This window comes from Triplophysa dalaica, chromosome 11 (assembly GCF_015846415.1).
Source record: "Triplophysa dalaica isolate WHDGS20190420 chromosome 11, ASM1584641v1, whole genome shotgun sequence".
NCBI lineage: Eukaryota > Metazoa > Chordata > Actinopteri > Cypriniformes > Nemacheilidae > Triplophysa > Triplophysa dalaica.
In genome coordinates, this window is record NC_079552.1 from 6,376,935 (window position 1) to 6,394,251 (window position 17,317).

At 37.6% G+C, this 17,317-nt stretch overlaps 1 protein-coding gene across 1 annotated transcript; it reads left to right on the top strand.

Annotated features, from left to right (window-relative positions):
- Window positions 1-1,594: 1,594 nt before the first annotated feature.
- Window positions 1,595-16,812, top strand: LOC130431964 (uncharacterized). The gene is made up of 16 exons (XM_056761179.1): window positions 1,595-2,312; window positions 2,438-2,488; window positions 6,129-6,229; window positions 6,316-6,445; window positions 6,985-7,034; window positions 7,358-7,466; window positions 7,838-7,996; window positions 8,122-8,239; window positions 8,355-8,416; window positions 8,501-8,626; window positions 9,110-9,189; window positions 9,305-9,436; window positions 9,581-9,777; window positions 11,998-12,127; window positions 15,180-15,364; window positions 16,599-16,812. The coding sequence occupies exons 1-16, from the start codon at window positions 1,595-1,597 to the stop codon at window positions 16,747-16,749; spliced, it is 2,499 nt and encodes an 832-aa protein (XP_056617157.1). The 3' UTR covers window positions 16,750-16,812.
- Window positions 16,813-17,317: the final 505 nt, after the last annotated feature.

Sequence of the window (17,317 nt, forward strand, 5' to 3'; positions counted from 1 at the left end):
TGTATATTATATTGCATTTCTGTCAGTAGATCGTCCAAAAAAATACACACTGGACCTTTAAAATATACACTAGTATACAACATGCAATTACTAAACTAATATAAACAAAGAAATAAACTAATATTTATTCATCCAAGTGATTAAGATAAACCAGTAAGTGAAGTCGGTGTGCATCTTTCATTCTAACTCCATACAAAAGCCCTTCTGAGCGGAGCAACTGGCTTTCTCTATTGTGTGGTTTTCATCGAGTGTCAATGTTAGTTACATTAGTCAGTGCACATTGAGATGTTGTTTTAAGCGCTTTGGTTATGACAGATGCTCGGTCACGTGATGCAGGCCCTGACATACCGTACCTACAAAGTGTTCCTGTCCTACACATTTATCGTAACTTTATGTGTCATCCTTCTTCTGACATGTGCTTTGTTTTCAATGAATGCTTGCGTTTGCTATGTTTATAAAAATTGGTAGTGCCTTTGATCAAGAGGCTCAACAACTCACTCTTGAAAAAGCCACTGGGGCATGCTAACCTTTTCAGCATAGAACCCTTGAAACAGTGTTGACAGTTCTCAGTCGTCCCACTGTGCCCAAAGGCAGCGCTTATAATTAAAACACTATGATTTGAGGTTGCAGACTGTTTTATTGGCATTGAAATGTAATGTGTATGCAATAGCAATCGCTTAAATTGTATAAGCTTTAATTTCATGTTGTATTCTCTGAACATAAAGCCGCAGATTTAAAAAAAAATATTTTCAGTTTTTCACAATTTACAATTTGTAGGTATTTGTTTAAATAAAAATTCATTTTTTCATTCTGTGAACTACTAACAATTTGTTTCCAAAATTTTCAAATAAAACATTTCTATTTGCATTCATTTGTAGAAAATTAAAACTGTATATTTTTTTGTAATATATATTTTTTTTGTAATTTTATTTTTGTAATAATGATTTATAAATTGAGCTGCCGAGTCGGATTTTGTTCGAAATGTCATGTTTGACATTATTAAATTTGAAACCACCTAAGTACAGTATGGAAAGAAAGGTTACGTTTTTCTCCAAACGGAAAAAGTTACGAATTGCAGTTTTGAAACCCTGTGGTTCAGGTGATCGAGAATGCTTAGACAACCACTACAACTGTGCATGGAAAAGCAGAAAAAGCAAGATTTCACAGTTGTTTGTGGTTTTTCATAAAATGCTTTTTTTTGGTATCTCGTAGGGTCAGATGTTCTAAGGTACAGTACACACCGCACTCTTAATTTTATTCACACTTCTCTTTGAGGGCAGGTCTGTTTTAGTGCTTTCCATATGAAAGGCCCTTAATTGAAACAAGCATTCATCTCAAGTATTCATCTGGGCCAAAGCATAAATCCTCATCCTATTCTCCTTCAGGGCACTGCTAAGCAACAACCTACCAAGGGTTTATTTTTTATGGCGTGGAAGGGTTTCGATGAGAGGCTTGCATATTGATGCTTTTGGGATGGGTCTGTTTTCCATTTGCTGCTGTTTGGTGATAAGTGATAAGGCTGTAAAAAGCCAAGTGATCTCCTTAGTTTTCTAGTGAACCTTTGAGCAACATCGGGAATGGCGAGCCAATAGCAATGGACACAACAAACAAGACCGAAACCCGACGTTCCAGGGTGCAACGATTTCTGTGTTGCTTTTGCATTCGAAGAGGTGAGAAAGACTGCTTGGAATGTGATCAGGATAATCCACAAAATCCCAAAGATGTGGTGGATGATGAGAGCATCCATATCGTTATTGAAGATTTGGGAATAGACAACCCCGGATTTATCCTCTCTGAAAAGGAGCGCTACAGGCCACCTCAACAGAGCATCATAGGTCGTTCTGCCAGTTCGGTGTCAACGTGCCAAAGAGCGGCACTGAAGAAGAAGCTTGCACCTCTCCTCTCTTTACCGCTTCAGTACAGAGCTCATGTGGGGAACAATGAGGAAGACTTTCTAGATTCTCTTACACCACCGTTCATCAATCTCATACCGCCCACACCTTCTGATGTAGTAGATGATGATCAATTCTTCGACTTGAATTCGGAAGAAGAGATTCAGTTGCAAACGTCGGGCAGCGAAGGAGTTGATAGCATCAGCAGTGCAGTCACCGGAGAGCAAGAGAGTGAAGATGGTGAGAAAATAGGCCAAGATGTAGCGTTTGAAGGTACCTGTGGCACCAAAGATGAAGAAAGTCCAGAGTTGGATCCCCAAGAGGTCACAAAGACCAAGAAGAACAGCGTGGACAAGTCCCCCATCTATTTTCTGCGCAGTACTTTTCAAGTGGCCCCGCTTCCTGAATACCCACGCAAAAGTAAGGTTTCATTCAACAGCGTTGTGGAGAGCCTCTTTGCATCTTTTTATAAGTTTGAAGGGCAGTTTTGCTTCGATCATTCAATATTCTTGTGAACCTGTCAGTTCTTTTGTTTGTTCTGGCAGGAAGCCTCAATACTGGAGTCAGTTTGCTACAGTTCACAGAACATAATTTGGGTGAGTCTGTTTTGTTTTTATGATGAATCTTTATAATATTTTCATCATCTGTGCCTGGAGCTAATGTGATTAACTCACACTGTGTGAAAACTGCAATAAATATGACGGATAGCTTATTAAGGTGTTTCCTAAAAGTTTGATAATCATTATAATATTAAAATGTGACCAAATATGATGCTTGATGGAGATCTATAAATATGTTGATGTGTATAGGTTCTACCTTCCAGGCATAGTCGTGTCTCAGGGGTTGATTTTTGTTTAAAACTTTTTTTGTTATATTAAGGTCCCAAACCGGTCTTAAAATCATCTTATCATTTAGTTATTGTAATATTTTTACTACCTTTTAAATGGCTAACTCTTTAAAACATAAATGTGCTGTATAGGATGCCATAGACATCCAAAGAACTTTTCGGAGGGTTCTTTATGGTGGGAATCGTTTTTTTAATTAAGAAAATGTAAGAAATTGATGCTTTATAAAGATCCTTTGACTGTATGGTTAAAAGTGAAACTTCACCCAAAAATGAAAATTATGTCATCATTGTTTCCTCACCCTCGTGTCATTTCAAACCTGTATCACTTCCATTCTTTTGAAGAACACAAAAGAAGATATTTTTATGAATGTTGTTAACTGCCACCCGTTGACTTGCATTGGTTTTTTGTCCGTATAGAAGTGAATATGTGCTGGTGCTGTTCTGTTACCAACTTTCTTCATAATATCTTCTTTTGTGTTCTGCTGAAGAAAGAAAGTCATAAAGGTCTCACTAGAGCATTAGTAAACGATGACAGATTTATCTTTTTATGGGTGAACTCTCCGTTCAAGAAGGTATGTACATTTGCACATTTGAGAAGGACTTTCTTTATCATGGAAATGTCTCTTTGAAATCCTGAGTACTGACTCATCATCTTGTGTGACTGGAGATTTTCCTGGAGATACGCAGCCCTCATTCAGGTGTGGTTTTCTTCTGAAAGGGCACATGTCAGAAGGTGTGGGTGGACATGCCACATTACAGGTCTCATCGTGCACAACTCACTGCCTCTGAGAAAAGTTATTTAGACCCTTCTGTAAAGTGATCTTACTGTAAAGTGTTTCTGTGAAGCGTATTGTTTGGTCAAGAGAATCGACACCCATTGAGTCACAGTTCATGTCAGTGTTCTAACCATGGTGCCGTTTTTTGACCAATGGTGAAATGTCTGTTTGAGACAATGGTGTCTGTGCTTTTGTACCCAGAATTCCCCAGTGTCAAGTCATATGACCTATTCCCAAGCATTGCATTCCAGTGGTCCATGTGGCATATTTAAAGGCATGACACAGGTGAATTTCTCTTAGATTTAATCACGTTAGCCCTTCAGTGCCTTCGTAATTTCTTCTTCCAGAAGTCCAGTGAGTTTGCTTCAAATGAAAATGAGTTCTCTGGTGCCGTGTTTCACAGTTTCTGAGTACAGTGGGGGCCCTGTGGAGACGGGGGAAACAGCTGGCAAGGCAGAAAGACCTAGATACTTCCCACGATCCCCAAGGCCTCTCTCACTGCGATCTTTTAAATTGCAGTACTGTACTTCCTTCAGCCACGTGGTTATAAACTGTATGAATATACAAGGAGAATGTTATATGCAAAAAGATCTTGTTCAGGTCTTGAGACTGGCTGTTCACATGTCTCTCTAGAACATCAGATGGTTGTCACAGTCTGCACAGCCCATGTAATGTGCCCCAAAAGCTTCTTGTCATCTGCTAGACATTTTTAGCTCAAACTGTGTATTATGTTACACTTTAAAACATTGCCTTTAAAACATTGCCTAATTTTTGCCTCGAGGGAGCAATTTTTTTTAAATAGATTAAATTACTAGCTAAATATACTTAATTAATGTAGCTCAGTTAAGTGCAAGTTTACAAAGAAGGTTTCTGTTGTTTAAATAGGACGGTTTCGCAAGTTGGATCGTTTCTCATTTAAATGTCAAATTACTTGGATGTCTCACTGGAATGTAGTCACTCTCTCCTCTAGCTTTTCAAGTCCGGTCAAGTTTATTGTAATTTTATCCAAATACGGTACACTTATAAAATTGAACAAAATGTCACTTTGCGGTCTGCTGGTTAAACTGTAGAAAACCTTTACAAAACAAAAAGTCCACAGAGAGCACTTACAAATAGGTTTGTTTCGATAGTAGCACTAAGCATGCTTGGTATGATCAGTGATGCACAGTCCTAAGAAAACATTGTTTCGTTTCACCTTGTACAAGCTAAAATAATTAATGTGAATTTATGTTAACTTAATTAAATTTTTTTAAATTATTTAACTGTTTTTTTTCAGTGGAATATAAATAATAAATGTGAATTTGAGAGAATTTTTTTCAATAAATTTATTTAATAAAAAAACAAACAATCTATATTTTTTCTAATTATAATAAAAATATTTACTTAATTTTCTTACTTGCATTACCACAATTTAAACAATATATTTAATTGATTTCACAGCTTTAAAATGTACACTTTTGTTTTTGTGTAAAGTTTTCATGTAAAATTACAGCATTTTCCTTTTGAGTGTGTATGGTCTCTCTCTCTTTCATTTTTTATTAAAGAAAATCTAGTAATTAAGTAAGTTAATGTTTAAAACAAGATGCAAGATATTTTTGGCAGCATTCACCGTTCTGCAATGTCTATTCTTTAAAAGTTTTGTGCATACTTGCCATTGGACTGCAGTTGTTTTATACTTTCCAAAGACTTTCCATGGTGGTTAACCATTTATTGACTTAACTGTAAACTTTGTTAACTTCTGGTTGGTTAGTTAAATAGTTCTGTAGTTGGTGCACATTGTAAATATACGTTTGAAAAGCTTCTTTGTGTCCATTGATGAATTCGTCACTGATTGTTTTTTCTTATGTTAACCCAATTGTAAGTCTGTTCTTTGAATTGAATTGTTCTTTCGGTCTGGTCTGGAAATGACACTGATGCTAAACGCATACGATTACCAAGAATCGACTTAAGATCCTCATTTCAGTGTGACTATTCCCTGCTCTTGTTTGTTTTTCATTAGACGAGAAAGGGAAGGGGGTTACAGAACGCAATGTGGTTATGGGAATGTAAGAATGTCTGCTGTCTGTGGGAAAACATAACATGTCACTGGTCACTAAACTATGCCACTGGCCAGACAGCCCTCTCGTTTGTCCTTTTAGTCACTGCCAGCCCAGTTTTGCAACATCCCTCACGATCACAGAGTGTGTGTTGGCATGTATCTCAAAGTATGTTGACCAGACTCATGATAAATCATCATTGACTGATACTGCAAGGTCCAAAATAACAATCACAGCGAAAAGCAAACTCTGTCATTCCTCTCTAAAGATCAAATATTAGCAATAGCATACAGAGATTAAGTAGCTGTTTCCGGCTGATGTTATTAATTTGACACAAATTCCAACCAAGCTTTCAGCTGTGGTCCTAAAGCCCAATACACCAAATATGGTGTTCTGTAGCATGCAGACTAGAGTTTGAGACCACATTTTCCCATGTTAGCATTAAGTTCTGCTTGTTTTGTTTCCCAGAGATGGACTCAGTGACCCAGACAAAGTTCTCTGCATTCGTAACGGCTTTCCCATCAACTCAGGGGTGATAAGTCTGACATGTTGTTGATGTGTTGTTTTATTCATTTAGATGACCTGAGCAACAAAGATGCCAGCAGTCACCAGTTACTAAAGGAAGAACTGAGGCTACTGCCTCTTAGCAGTAAGATGAACATGACAGCAAACCAAAAGGTGATGTCACATTGTTTCAAACAATTATATGACGTTGAAGGAGATTTAAACATTTAAGCAGGATTTTATTTGGCTTCCATTCACAGAAAGTCGTCATTAGGTCCTGTAGTTTGTGCGATACAGTGCAGAGAAGGTGGACCTCTAACTCTTTAGGCCAGGAAGGAGATGACATTCTTGAAGATGAGGAGCCACCACGGCAACGAAGGATTACTGTCGGTAATGACGTGAAGTGATCTTAGATCTTGCACAGTTATTGTGGACCAGATTTACTAAACAGGGCAAAATAGAGCTACAGCGCACTCAAAAGAGTGGACATTTCTGTCAGTACAATGACAAACCTTAGTAAATTGCGTTGTAAGATTCATTTAAATGCTCTACGGCCATAAAGTTGCAAAAACATCTCTGTCCACGGAATTTCAGCGCAAATTTTTACTGCGTGTTTGTAGTCAATAGTAAATCATTTTTAAGGCAAAAAATGCATTAGCGCTGCCGCAAGCTGTTAGTGAATCTGGTCCTTAAGAAGTTTGCACACATTACACGCAGTGTGTTATTGTGATTGACACAATGTGAAGTCATATTTTTTTTTATTCTGGACGCAAATGTGCAAACAACTTTAGTCTTCAAGATAAACCTTAAACAAACCAAATCTTCATTAACAGATTATATTACAATAACTTGATAAAATTGTATATGTGCATTCATATTTATTTGGATTCTCATTTAATTGACCATGATTATTGTATTCCATCTCTCAGCATCCTACACTCCCCAGTCAAAGGTTTACACTGAAGAACGTCCAAAAAAGGTAACGCTACTTTTAGCTTTTTTGTGTAAAATTATGGAAAAAAACTATTACTTTAGGCTATATGGAAGTACACGCATGCAGTGGCTTTAAGAAGAGCTGACAAATCTGTGGTTTAATAAAAATCTATTATTAAAATGAAATCTGCCTTTTTTGTCTTTTATGGTGGAATGTTCTGAATTGGTCTTTTTTGTGTGAATACATCCTTCATTGTGCTGAATGTGGAACAGTATGTTCTCGATCAGTTTTTTCAAGTCGATGCAACTGTATGCATACATGCCATGACCTTTAAAAGTCATTTGTATCTATTTTGCGTGTTTGTATAGCAGAATTCTAACGGGCAAAGTGCCAAAACTCTAGCAGAGCTGAACACAGAAGGGGTCTGCCTTTGGTTTAGTAATATTGGTCTACAGAAATGTCTCCCCTTCATTAGAGGTAAAGTACAGTTAGCACATTTGTTTTTGTCATTTTTCAACCCTTTTTAATTTTTACAAAACATTTAAAGAGACAAAGGCGCAGACCACACACCAATAACCGTTCCGGTTATGTGTTATTCATCTGCACTCATAAGTTATTGCTATTTCCATGGCGTCCTCTTTCAAAGACATGAAAACAACATTTAACAGCTAATATAGCCCCATAGAGACCTTTACCATTTCTGTCTAATGATTTGCAGAAGTTATTTGTACAGTATTCAAACCAATAAAGAGCTATTTTAGAGATCCATGAATGTTCTTTCTCAGAAGAAAAAGTTTAGATAGATGTTAATTGTAATACTGTGGCTTTGGTTGGTTCAAACCCTACAGAGGCGGAACTCAGTGGATCTCAAATTGCCTCCATTGACCTCGACACCCTTGAAATCCTTCAACTGTCCAGCCTGGAGGAAAGAGAGAGATTGCTTTCTGCCATCTACAATGAGCTACACCCACCAAACTCCACCACACAGAGACTCGACGCCCTCCTGGGTATCATACACAACCATTATTGTTTGAATTCAAATCAAAGTACATATAAAAACTGTGTGTGTTAAACTGTAATGTAACTTGAATCAGGTTGCCTGACCTGCTTCGATTTCTTTGTGTCTTTACAGAAAGGTTTGGACCACACAATGTTGAGAAGTTCACAGCTGCTTTGGTGTCTATAACCAAGTCAACATCCTCTCCTCACCTTAACAGCATCAACATGAACAGATGCTCATTAAAACTTAGGTAGTCTTTTTAGACGAAGTTTTTGATTCCATAATCCTGCTTCATTACCATAGCAGTAGTGACCTTCTTACACTGTTACATTATTCAAAATGTTTTTATGTTTTTTATCTTATAGACAAAATGAACAGAGCGCTAAACTTCAAAAGAACTCGCATCTTGTGGAAATTACAATCAATGGTATCATTGTGTACAGTACATTATATACAATTTACTTTTAAGGTTTTGAAAAATATTAATGCTATTATTATTATTTTGATTTAGCATCAGAACGAGTCGTTCATCTGCGGACACCCAAAGAGACTAGTGTGGGTAGAGTGATGGAGTCTTGTCTGAGGATGCTTGGAATTAATGAGGACAAAGATCATTTTAACCTAAAGAGTAAAGAAGGTCTCACATAAAAAATTATACTGTATATATATTGTACATACAAATGCAAATATGTTTTGTAGACAAATTAGAAGTTTCAAAAAGTGTTTTTTATTTATATATTATGATTTCTCGAAACGATGCAGTTTAGACTGTTACAGTAACTGGAATATTTTTATCAAGATCTATCCATTAAGTATATGATAATATAATATGGTATATATAATATACCAATATTTTTAGGAGATATTTGACCATTAATTTGTGCCAAAATACTTTAAAAAAAGCTTTAAATGAGTAATACCAATCAATCAAACCAAACCAACATACGGCCAATTTATTGTATTGTTTTTAGGGTTTTAACTTTTGTCATCGTTGGAAAAGAACAGGCATTTAATCTTACGTTCAGGGAGAATCATATATGGCTTGTGGCTTCTAAGTGCTATGGAATTTACACAGTGCATTTACTTTTACATACCGTCTGTATTTTTCCACGTGGTTCAGATGAGTTCTCCCCAGAGCAGCAGATTGGAGATTTGCCTGGTTCAGAGACCAGACTAATCGAGCTTCACTTGTGTAGAAAGGTACAATAGACAGAATCACATTGTAGAGCATGTTCTAGATTAGAATGTAGAGTGGGACTACAAGGGCAAACATCACATCTTGGTTAATTCAACTTTTGCCTGTCAAAACTTGTAGGAAGCACAGAAAGATCCAGATTCTGCAGATGCCGTTATTTGTTCTGGTTTTCAGAACAAAAATCTAAACAATGCAGGAAAGATTCTAGATCTAAACCAACAAGTGGCCTCACTTCAAAACGTCATATTACAGGTAAATTTTCCTTTTGTCCAGTTTGGACAGTTCGGATTATAGTCCGATGGAAGCCAATCGGATTGATTCAAGAAAATATCAGTCACTATTTAATTCACATGACTTGACCTGATGTTTTTATAGAGCTGTTTGTTTGATAACCAGGTTCAGGAGATTTACCATGGCCTGGTGGCGTTCTGTTCAGAGCTGAAGAAGATGGAGGGAGAGATGGAGACAGAACAACGGGACAGCTTGGAACTGAAGAATCGTCTCAGTCAAGCCCAGAACAATCTGCAGAGTAAAAGAAAGAGCCTTCAAATACTCAGAGAGAATCTGATCACTGCACCTTTGGAAAAGAAAAAGTATGTCACCAATAACCTATCAGTTATAATGCGTTTGCAAATGCAATGATGATGTGATTATAAACAGTGAACATATTAACGCACATAATGTATTAACATACATACAGCTAAACTCCAAGTGCCCAATTGCCAAATAACATATAAGTAAGTTTAACATAGGCTTTGAATGTTCTATTTAGCCCATGACTGACTTAGCTCCCTTCACTATCAAATGCTAACATTATCCTCCTATATATACGTTAAATGAACGACAATTCAGACTGTTGATAAATATTACTTACATCAGCAGCTTTGTCTCATTCAGTCAGTCTCGATTCCTCTTAAAGAACATCTTTGAAGCTAATCCTGCTTGTACTGTCCCAGGTTGATAAAGCACTCCGGCTTGAAGTGATTCGCCCAAACAAGCAGGTTTTTACTTATGGTTTCTGGTGGAATTCCACTACAAATAAAATACATCCAGTCCTGTCTCTTCCGAGGTTAGGACATTTCATGATGCATGTTGTCCACGAACTTAAGCCATGGCGTCACATATACACCACTGTCACTTATAAAAACAACAATGGTGACAGCGCCGTGGGTGCAATTGTGTAGATTAAGGGGCGGTAATATTATAATAAGATCCTGCTTTTACGTCACAACAGGAGATAAATTTTAATAGCTTGATTTCTCACATGATTACAGGGAAAGGCTCATCAAAACAAACTTACTGGGATCTTGTTTTTCACATTTTCTGGGATGCTAGATTGACCGGGGACCCGATTATAGCGCTTAAAAACAGAAAAAATCCACCCAAACGGCTCTTGAATAGAACATACCAATCCTACGGATAAAACTGAATGAGTGGCAGTTAGGCAGTAATATGGGATTATCACATGGGAATTGCAGTGGGAAAGATTAATCCATTTGTCTTTTTGGATAATGATCCATTGCATCTTCTAAAAGGGAGGAAGGAAGAGCGGATGATGAGCAAGAGCTGGTTTTTTGATGCCTTGAGCGCAATTTTCTCATTGTGGAGAGTCTGCATCCTGTGATTTTTGATGCTCTGTTAAGTGTTTACAGTTCATTTAGTTAATTTTTCTTTGGCGTCAGTGCTTTGGGTTGCTTTGGCGAATCCAAAGATCTCGTAGTTTAGGTTCTGAGTAAGTTGTTGTATGATCTTCATCTTTCCAGGAATGTTGTGTATCTGTAATATGATTGGATTTATCATGACAATGTTAGACTTTCGGGTAGTTCTCTAACATATTGCATCTTTGTGGTTCCGATAATGTTTTACTAAAGCAATGCTCGAAATACAAAACATACACGTGTTGATTAAAAGTTCACATTATACCTCTGTTTGTGACATTGAAAGAGAATGACTTATAAGAATCCATAAATCCCACGGTATAATCTGCTTAGACTCAATTTCTTTTAAGCACCAAATGTGTAAAATGTCTTAATGTGAAAACAGTAAACTGTGTGAAACGGGAATCTGTACCTGTTTAATTTATGAGGTGTACAAATAAAGCCAGAGTGTTTGAAGGAAAAGCCGGCGTGGGTCTCGCCCAGTAGTTTCCTGCTTTTTCTCAACCTTACGGCCTTTGATTTATTCTGACATCTTTTCGTGCTGGATAGATTGAAAGCAGGAATGGATACGAGTGTGTGAACATACCGTCATGAATCAATATGTCCAGGCTCTCATGAATTACCTGATAAGGCACTTTACTTGAAGTGCTTATTGTTTGTGTTTCATGTCTTTCATAAGCTTGGCTATTTCCCCGGCAAAAACACAAACAAATCTTTCAAGTCTCTGTGTTTTTGGATGACATTAATCTGAGATATTTGAGAAAATGAAAGGGAAGAAATGTGTTTAAACCTTTCCAAGAATGAAACTAGACCAAATCTTTGACAGGCAGTGACAGAACATTGGAAAATGTTTCCAGATCAGCCTTCTTGTCCAGGACTAAGCCTACAGTAAAGGGACAACCAAATAAAAAATTCACCCTCATTTTGTTCCAAACTCTTTTCTCTTTGGAACATAAAAGAAAATAGTTTGAGTCTCAGTGGTTTTGTGTCCATACAATGGAATTCAATGGGGACCAGTGTTATTTGGTTAACAACGTTCTTCAAAATATCTCGTTCTTCATTCTGCAGAATTCAGAAAGTCATTCCGATTTGGAATGACATAAGGTGCGTATTTTTTTTTTTATGCTTGATTTATCCCTTTAACCTACTCCTCAGGCGAGCAGAAGTCCGGCTACTGGAGAAGATGAGACTGAACTGTCAGGTGTTTAAAGAAGAGATAACTCTGGTCCATCTTAACCATCAAGTGGCTCACCTGCGTGGAGCTCTAGACAAGATCCAGTCCGAGGTGAGATCAATGTACGTTCCTTGAGCTTCCCAGAGTGTCCTGCCGCAGTATAAAATGATATAATGTTGACATGTTAATGCAGGCCAGCGGTTATTTTTTGACCACATTTGAATGAGGCTGAACATATGGTACTAATGTGAGCATGACAGTCTTGGCTTTTCAAATATGCAATATGTAAGTACATATGAGAGGGAAAAAATACATTTCATCCACGTGAAGCATGAACATTTTTTATGCTTGGTTAAAGATATTCAAGCCTTATGAAAATTTAACTTGTCTTCCTGGCAACCACAACAGTGAGCCATCTGCCACTACGCCGCTCAAAAGCTAGGAAATGCTAGTTTGGGATCGAGTGCAAATTTATCTACGGTGTGGTCGTGCCGTCGATTCTTTTTCACCTCCGTCCAGCTTTAAAGTGTCTCTTTCATCTCATGGGTAGAGACCTAACGAGGTGCCATGAAAGGACACATGCCGACTGGAGCTTTGGAAGAAAAGAGCGTGTCACGTTGCCGCCCTCAGGCCACAGTCTTTAGGTGCTGTGTTGGTGGGAACGGAGCAGTGGCGCTAATGTTTATCATATGACCTAATCAGGGGGAAGGCGCAGGTCAGGACACGGAGCAGTCTGGGAACTAATACGAGCTCGGGCCTAATAAGGAGCAGGCTGCCATTTATCCTCCCGACATTACCTGACAATAAGAAAATATTTCATGATGGGACGTAATCTTCTTGATCCGCCACTGCGGAAATAGAGCACATGTTGTTTAGGAGTGAGATCTCAATTTAGGGAACTCAAGGGGAAACCCCTCTAAATAATAATATGATACAACCCCCACCCTCTCGAAACCATTCATAACGTATTTTTTTCATTTCAATTTAAATATGCCTCATTCCCCTTCGGGCCAGAGATCGTGGTTGTAGTTCCAGATTAGGTTTCACGATTCTCATGGGAAAGGTGGTGGAGATATTGCAATTGCTGCCAAGCACGAGAGCTCTGGGTAGTTGGGTTAACTTTGATTCTGTTTTCCTCCTGTTGTCTCGGCGGTCAATGTGCTGAGCTTTAATGCCGGCTTAAAGGCCAAATGGCTAATAGTTGTGGCTCTGTCTGGGATTTATTGTCCATCTTGAGGTTGCCGTTTTACTGCGTCTGTGTGACGCTTAACTGCAGGGTCCTGAGAATACAGAACTGTATTTTATTTTATGCCATCAATAACAGCCACACTTTAATGACAGAGTCCGGAAACCTTTTTCATGCAAGACACAATCTAACAATCCAGAGCTTGGCATGGTTTCCTCTCTTATCTCATACAGTATGAGTGAGGGGATATCTGAAGGTGCGCCCAAGAAAGGCTCAACCGATTGTTCTTCGTGTAGCTCCTCCCAACCCTCTGCGGTTTAAAGGATCATTTATCAAGATAAATTCTTTTCATTTTCATTTGTCATCTTGTTCTCCATTATCCTTTCCACGTTATTGCCATTATCAACTTTTTTGCAAATCCATCACCTCGCTTAATGTGAGGAATTTGACGTTTGAAACACATGCTAGTTGACTCAAAATGGGTCTCTAACAGGTAGATAAACAGTTGGAACAATTTTTAGGCCTGAGTTTTGCATCCTGCCCAAGGGATTTGGAAGGTGGGGTGATAAGGGCTCAGGGTGGTTTCCTGCGTGAGCGAGCCGTCTGGTCCCCGTGTCTGGGTAGAGGCGCAGTAGCTGTGGCCGGAGGGCTTTCACACGCCAAGAACGTCAAGCTCTCACCCATGTTTTCTGCTGTGGACTTGGAGAAATCCGATCGCTTTGCATCTATCCCACTTCCTGTGTTCAGTCTTTGTCTCAGTTTTTGGTTTGGGGGTGTGTGGATTATGTGATCTTATAAATTGACGTGTGATGAACTTGTTAGATAAAGTTTGACGCTTGTCATTTATTCTGCATTTATTCTGGGTTCGGTTGACCCAGATACATATGTCAGCTAGTTAATGAATATTTCATATACATAGTTGAACTATAAAGTGCTATTGTATGTTCTGCAAATTTATTTGCATACTCTAAGACAACCAAGTTGTAAATCGTGGGCAAAAGTTTGGGAAGATTTTGTTTTTGCTATTCATTCAAATGTTCAATTAATATCGTATCAAGAACTTTGTATACATGTTTATTACTTGTGATTGAGAAGTGAACGGAAGCTTAGCTTTACGAAGCATTTAAGGAGGCTTGGAAAAAATACACAAAATGTGCAAATCTGTCTAGGACACAAGAGGATCAACAAATATGAACTAGTGCTGTCCATCGATTAAGAAAAATAATCAGATAAATCACACATTTTTCTGTGATTCATTTCTATTAATGGCACATACAACATTCATGTTTTTAAATATATTCTCATTTTAAATTTCTATATTAATTAAATGTTCTTTCTTTAAATTGAACAAATAGCCATTCAACAGTATAAATGAGAGCTTTTTTTCTAACAGGTAGGAAATATACAGAAATTTAATGAAATTCTTAGACACTTTGCAGTCTTCAATGCTAAGTTCTAAATTTAATACAGAAGAATTATCTTTAAAGCTACAAAAACACATTGACATAGTCTTTTCTTTTGTTCTTTGATTAACATTAATAACAGGAGTCATAGCAGCAGGTTAAAGAATGCGACCCCTTGTTGTCATTTATTTACACATGTATGGACACATGCACGATTAACCCACAAACAGTTTTAAAACACACAACTTCTGATCTGTTGACACATCCAAGACTTTTAGTTCCAGTAATGTTTACTTGTAAGATATATTTCCTGAAAAAGGAATACATTAGTAATGACGTCTGCATGTTTTAAAAAACTCAACATGCTGTGGATATCGTCCGAGTCTTTCAGGTTGAAGAAAGCTGACTCATGAAATAACGCAGCTCATTTTCTTTACAGTGGTCAGATCACAGGAGACTCAACTATGACACCTCGCACTTTCCAGGATTCTCTGGCTCTCCGGTTAAGCCGCTATAAAACAAGAGCGAGGCCCGCGAGCTAGTCACTGCTTTTGAGACTGTTTTTTGTGTGCAGGAGAGAGCGGAGCAGAAGAGCATATCTCTGACTCAGCTGGTCCCATTGGAGTCTCCTGTCATGCTTGTGGCCACCCAGATGAAGGAAAATCCAGACGGTCATTATGGATTCACTGCACGCAGAGGGGAGGACCGGGGTCTTACGGTGGTACATACTGAGGATACTCAGCTTTGTTTGAATGACAGGTAAATATCACCGTCCACAATGTGATGGTTAACAAATCTTTGTATATTTTATGAAAATTGTAAGCATTATTTTTAGCTTGGGTTGGCGGGTTCAGGTGAACTTTTCAACCAACGAGAACCTGCGTGCCATGGTCCTGAAAAACAATTAAAATGTGAAAGAATGTGAGAATGAAAGAGGTCAGTTCAGTGCAATAGATGTTTTGATGAATTAAGCCTGTAATTGGCCCCTCGTAAAACAAGCCAAGAGACGTCCTGAAGTTTCCAGCCTTTAAGAGCAGAGGATCACAGAGGTTCCATCAGCACTGGTGTTTTTTCCCCTGTTGCTATGGAAATTTGTAAAAGGCAGAGGGAATAACAGGAAAACACTGAAACGTTAAACTTGGATGGCTAAGCATAAAGAGAGGAAAAGATAAAAAAATAAAAAAACAAGAATATAAGGATTTGCAGTTGAAGCATTCCATTTGTGAGCTTATCATCATGATAACCATACATACACATAAACATGCAAGAGATAACATTTTTGTGGTAAACACCAACCAGAGAGAAAAATAAAAAAAAAAGATTCGCATGCACCCACTGGAAAGGGACTTGCTTTATGTATTGGTAATTGCCAAACTTTTGTGAATCAGAGTAAAAAGTCTGTGAATTAATATAAAGGCCAAAAGTAACTTTCTTATTTCCAGAATAACTGTCTAAAAATAACTAATGACTTTAAATAAAAGCTGTTTTCAGTTTTCATGTGATCCATTAAGGTTTCAGGTTCTATGCCAGTGCTTGGCACTGTTAATTGCTGGCAGGTAGGTAAAGTGGCGCCTTTTTGGCCTAAGATATTAAAAATCTATTAATCAATTGAATATCTCATGTAGCAACACGCCCTTGATAGAGAAATGTAAGCTTTATTTTTTAAGAACTATATTTTATTTATTTTATAACTCTGAAAGGAGAGAAACAGTTATAAGCTATTTGGAACACACTTGGCGAAAAAAGTAATAAAAAACAACATTTCTTTCTGTTTATCTGGGACTCTTCCCCTTCCTTAAGTGCCCTTCGAGGGTGCAAATGCACCATTTGGAATTCGCCTATGTCATTTTCACATTGCAAAACCTATAATCCTCAAACTGTAGAGAACATTCATCTGCGTAATGCATTAAGCATATGTAAGATTATTCATTTATCAGTTGGACAGGCAATATATTGAGTAGTCTAAATATGAGGTGGTGGATCTCTGTTCCAGGCTGGTGGAAGTCAATGGAGTGAGTGTCCTGGGGAGTAGCGAGGAGGAGCTAGAGATCCTGCTGAAGACGCCCCTCGTACAGATTATTATTCTGCGCCAATTTACCCAAGAGACTCCTCAGGAAAAGCCTTCTGACCCCAGACAGACTTGAGCACTGAGTGATGACCAGGACCTTTATACAATTGCTGCGCAAACATCATGTAATGCTACCCAACTAAACACTATTGCTTTTTAAACAACAACATACAAATTCTTTTGTCTTTTTTATTAAAGGTGATATTTTTCTATAATTTAATAAATATAACGAAATGTCAAAAATAATAATAATTATTAACAATCAAATATTATTACAAATAAATCATCATGTTTACAAACAACTAATAAAGACTAATAAAACAAAAAATGCCCATCACAGCATATGTGGTGGATGGGGGGATGCGTTATAAATGGTAAATTATAGTAAATGTCTGTTTGACAATATGACTTGGTTAGGATTCTTTAAAAAGCAGATTTGATTATTTATTAAATATATCGATTTTAATTTTTTTATGAGAAAAGAGGTTTTTACATGTATATGTTCTGTGTGTTCTGCATTGCAACCTCTGGGTCATTTCAGTGCAGTTTTATTTGTGTTGGGTGGGTATGACTTTGGTTGATATTAATGTAAAATCCATCGTTCCAATTATTGGGTGGGTCAGTCAAAAACTGCTCATAAAACT

Excerpts from the sequence above, each read along its gene's own strand:
- LOC130431964 (XM_056761179.1), top strand. The coding sequence starts at position 1,595 with ATGGACACAACAAACAAGACCGAAACCCGACGTTCCAGGGTGCAACGA. Across the intron at positions 2,489-6,128 it reads GTTCACAGAACATAATTTGG|ATGACCTGAGCAACAAAGAT; the intron begins GTGAGTCTGTTT and ends TTATTCATTTAG. Across the intron at positions 7,035-7,357 it reads CTGAAGAACGTCCAAAAAAG|CAGAATTCTAACGGGCAAAG; the intron begins GTAACGCTACTT and ends GTGTTTGTATAG.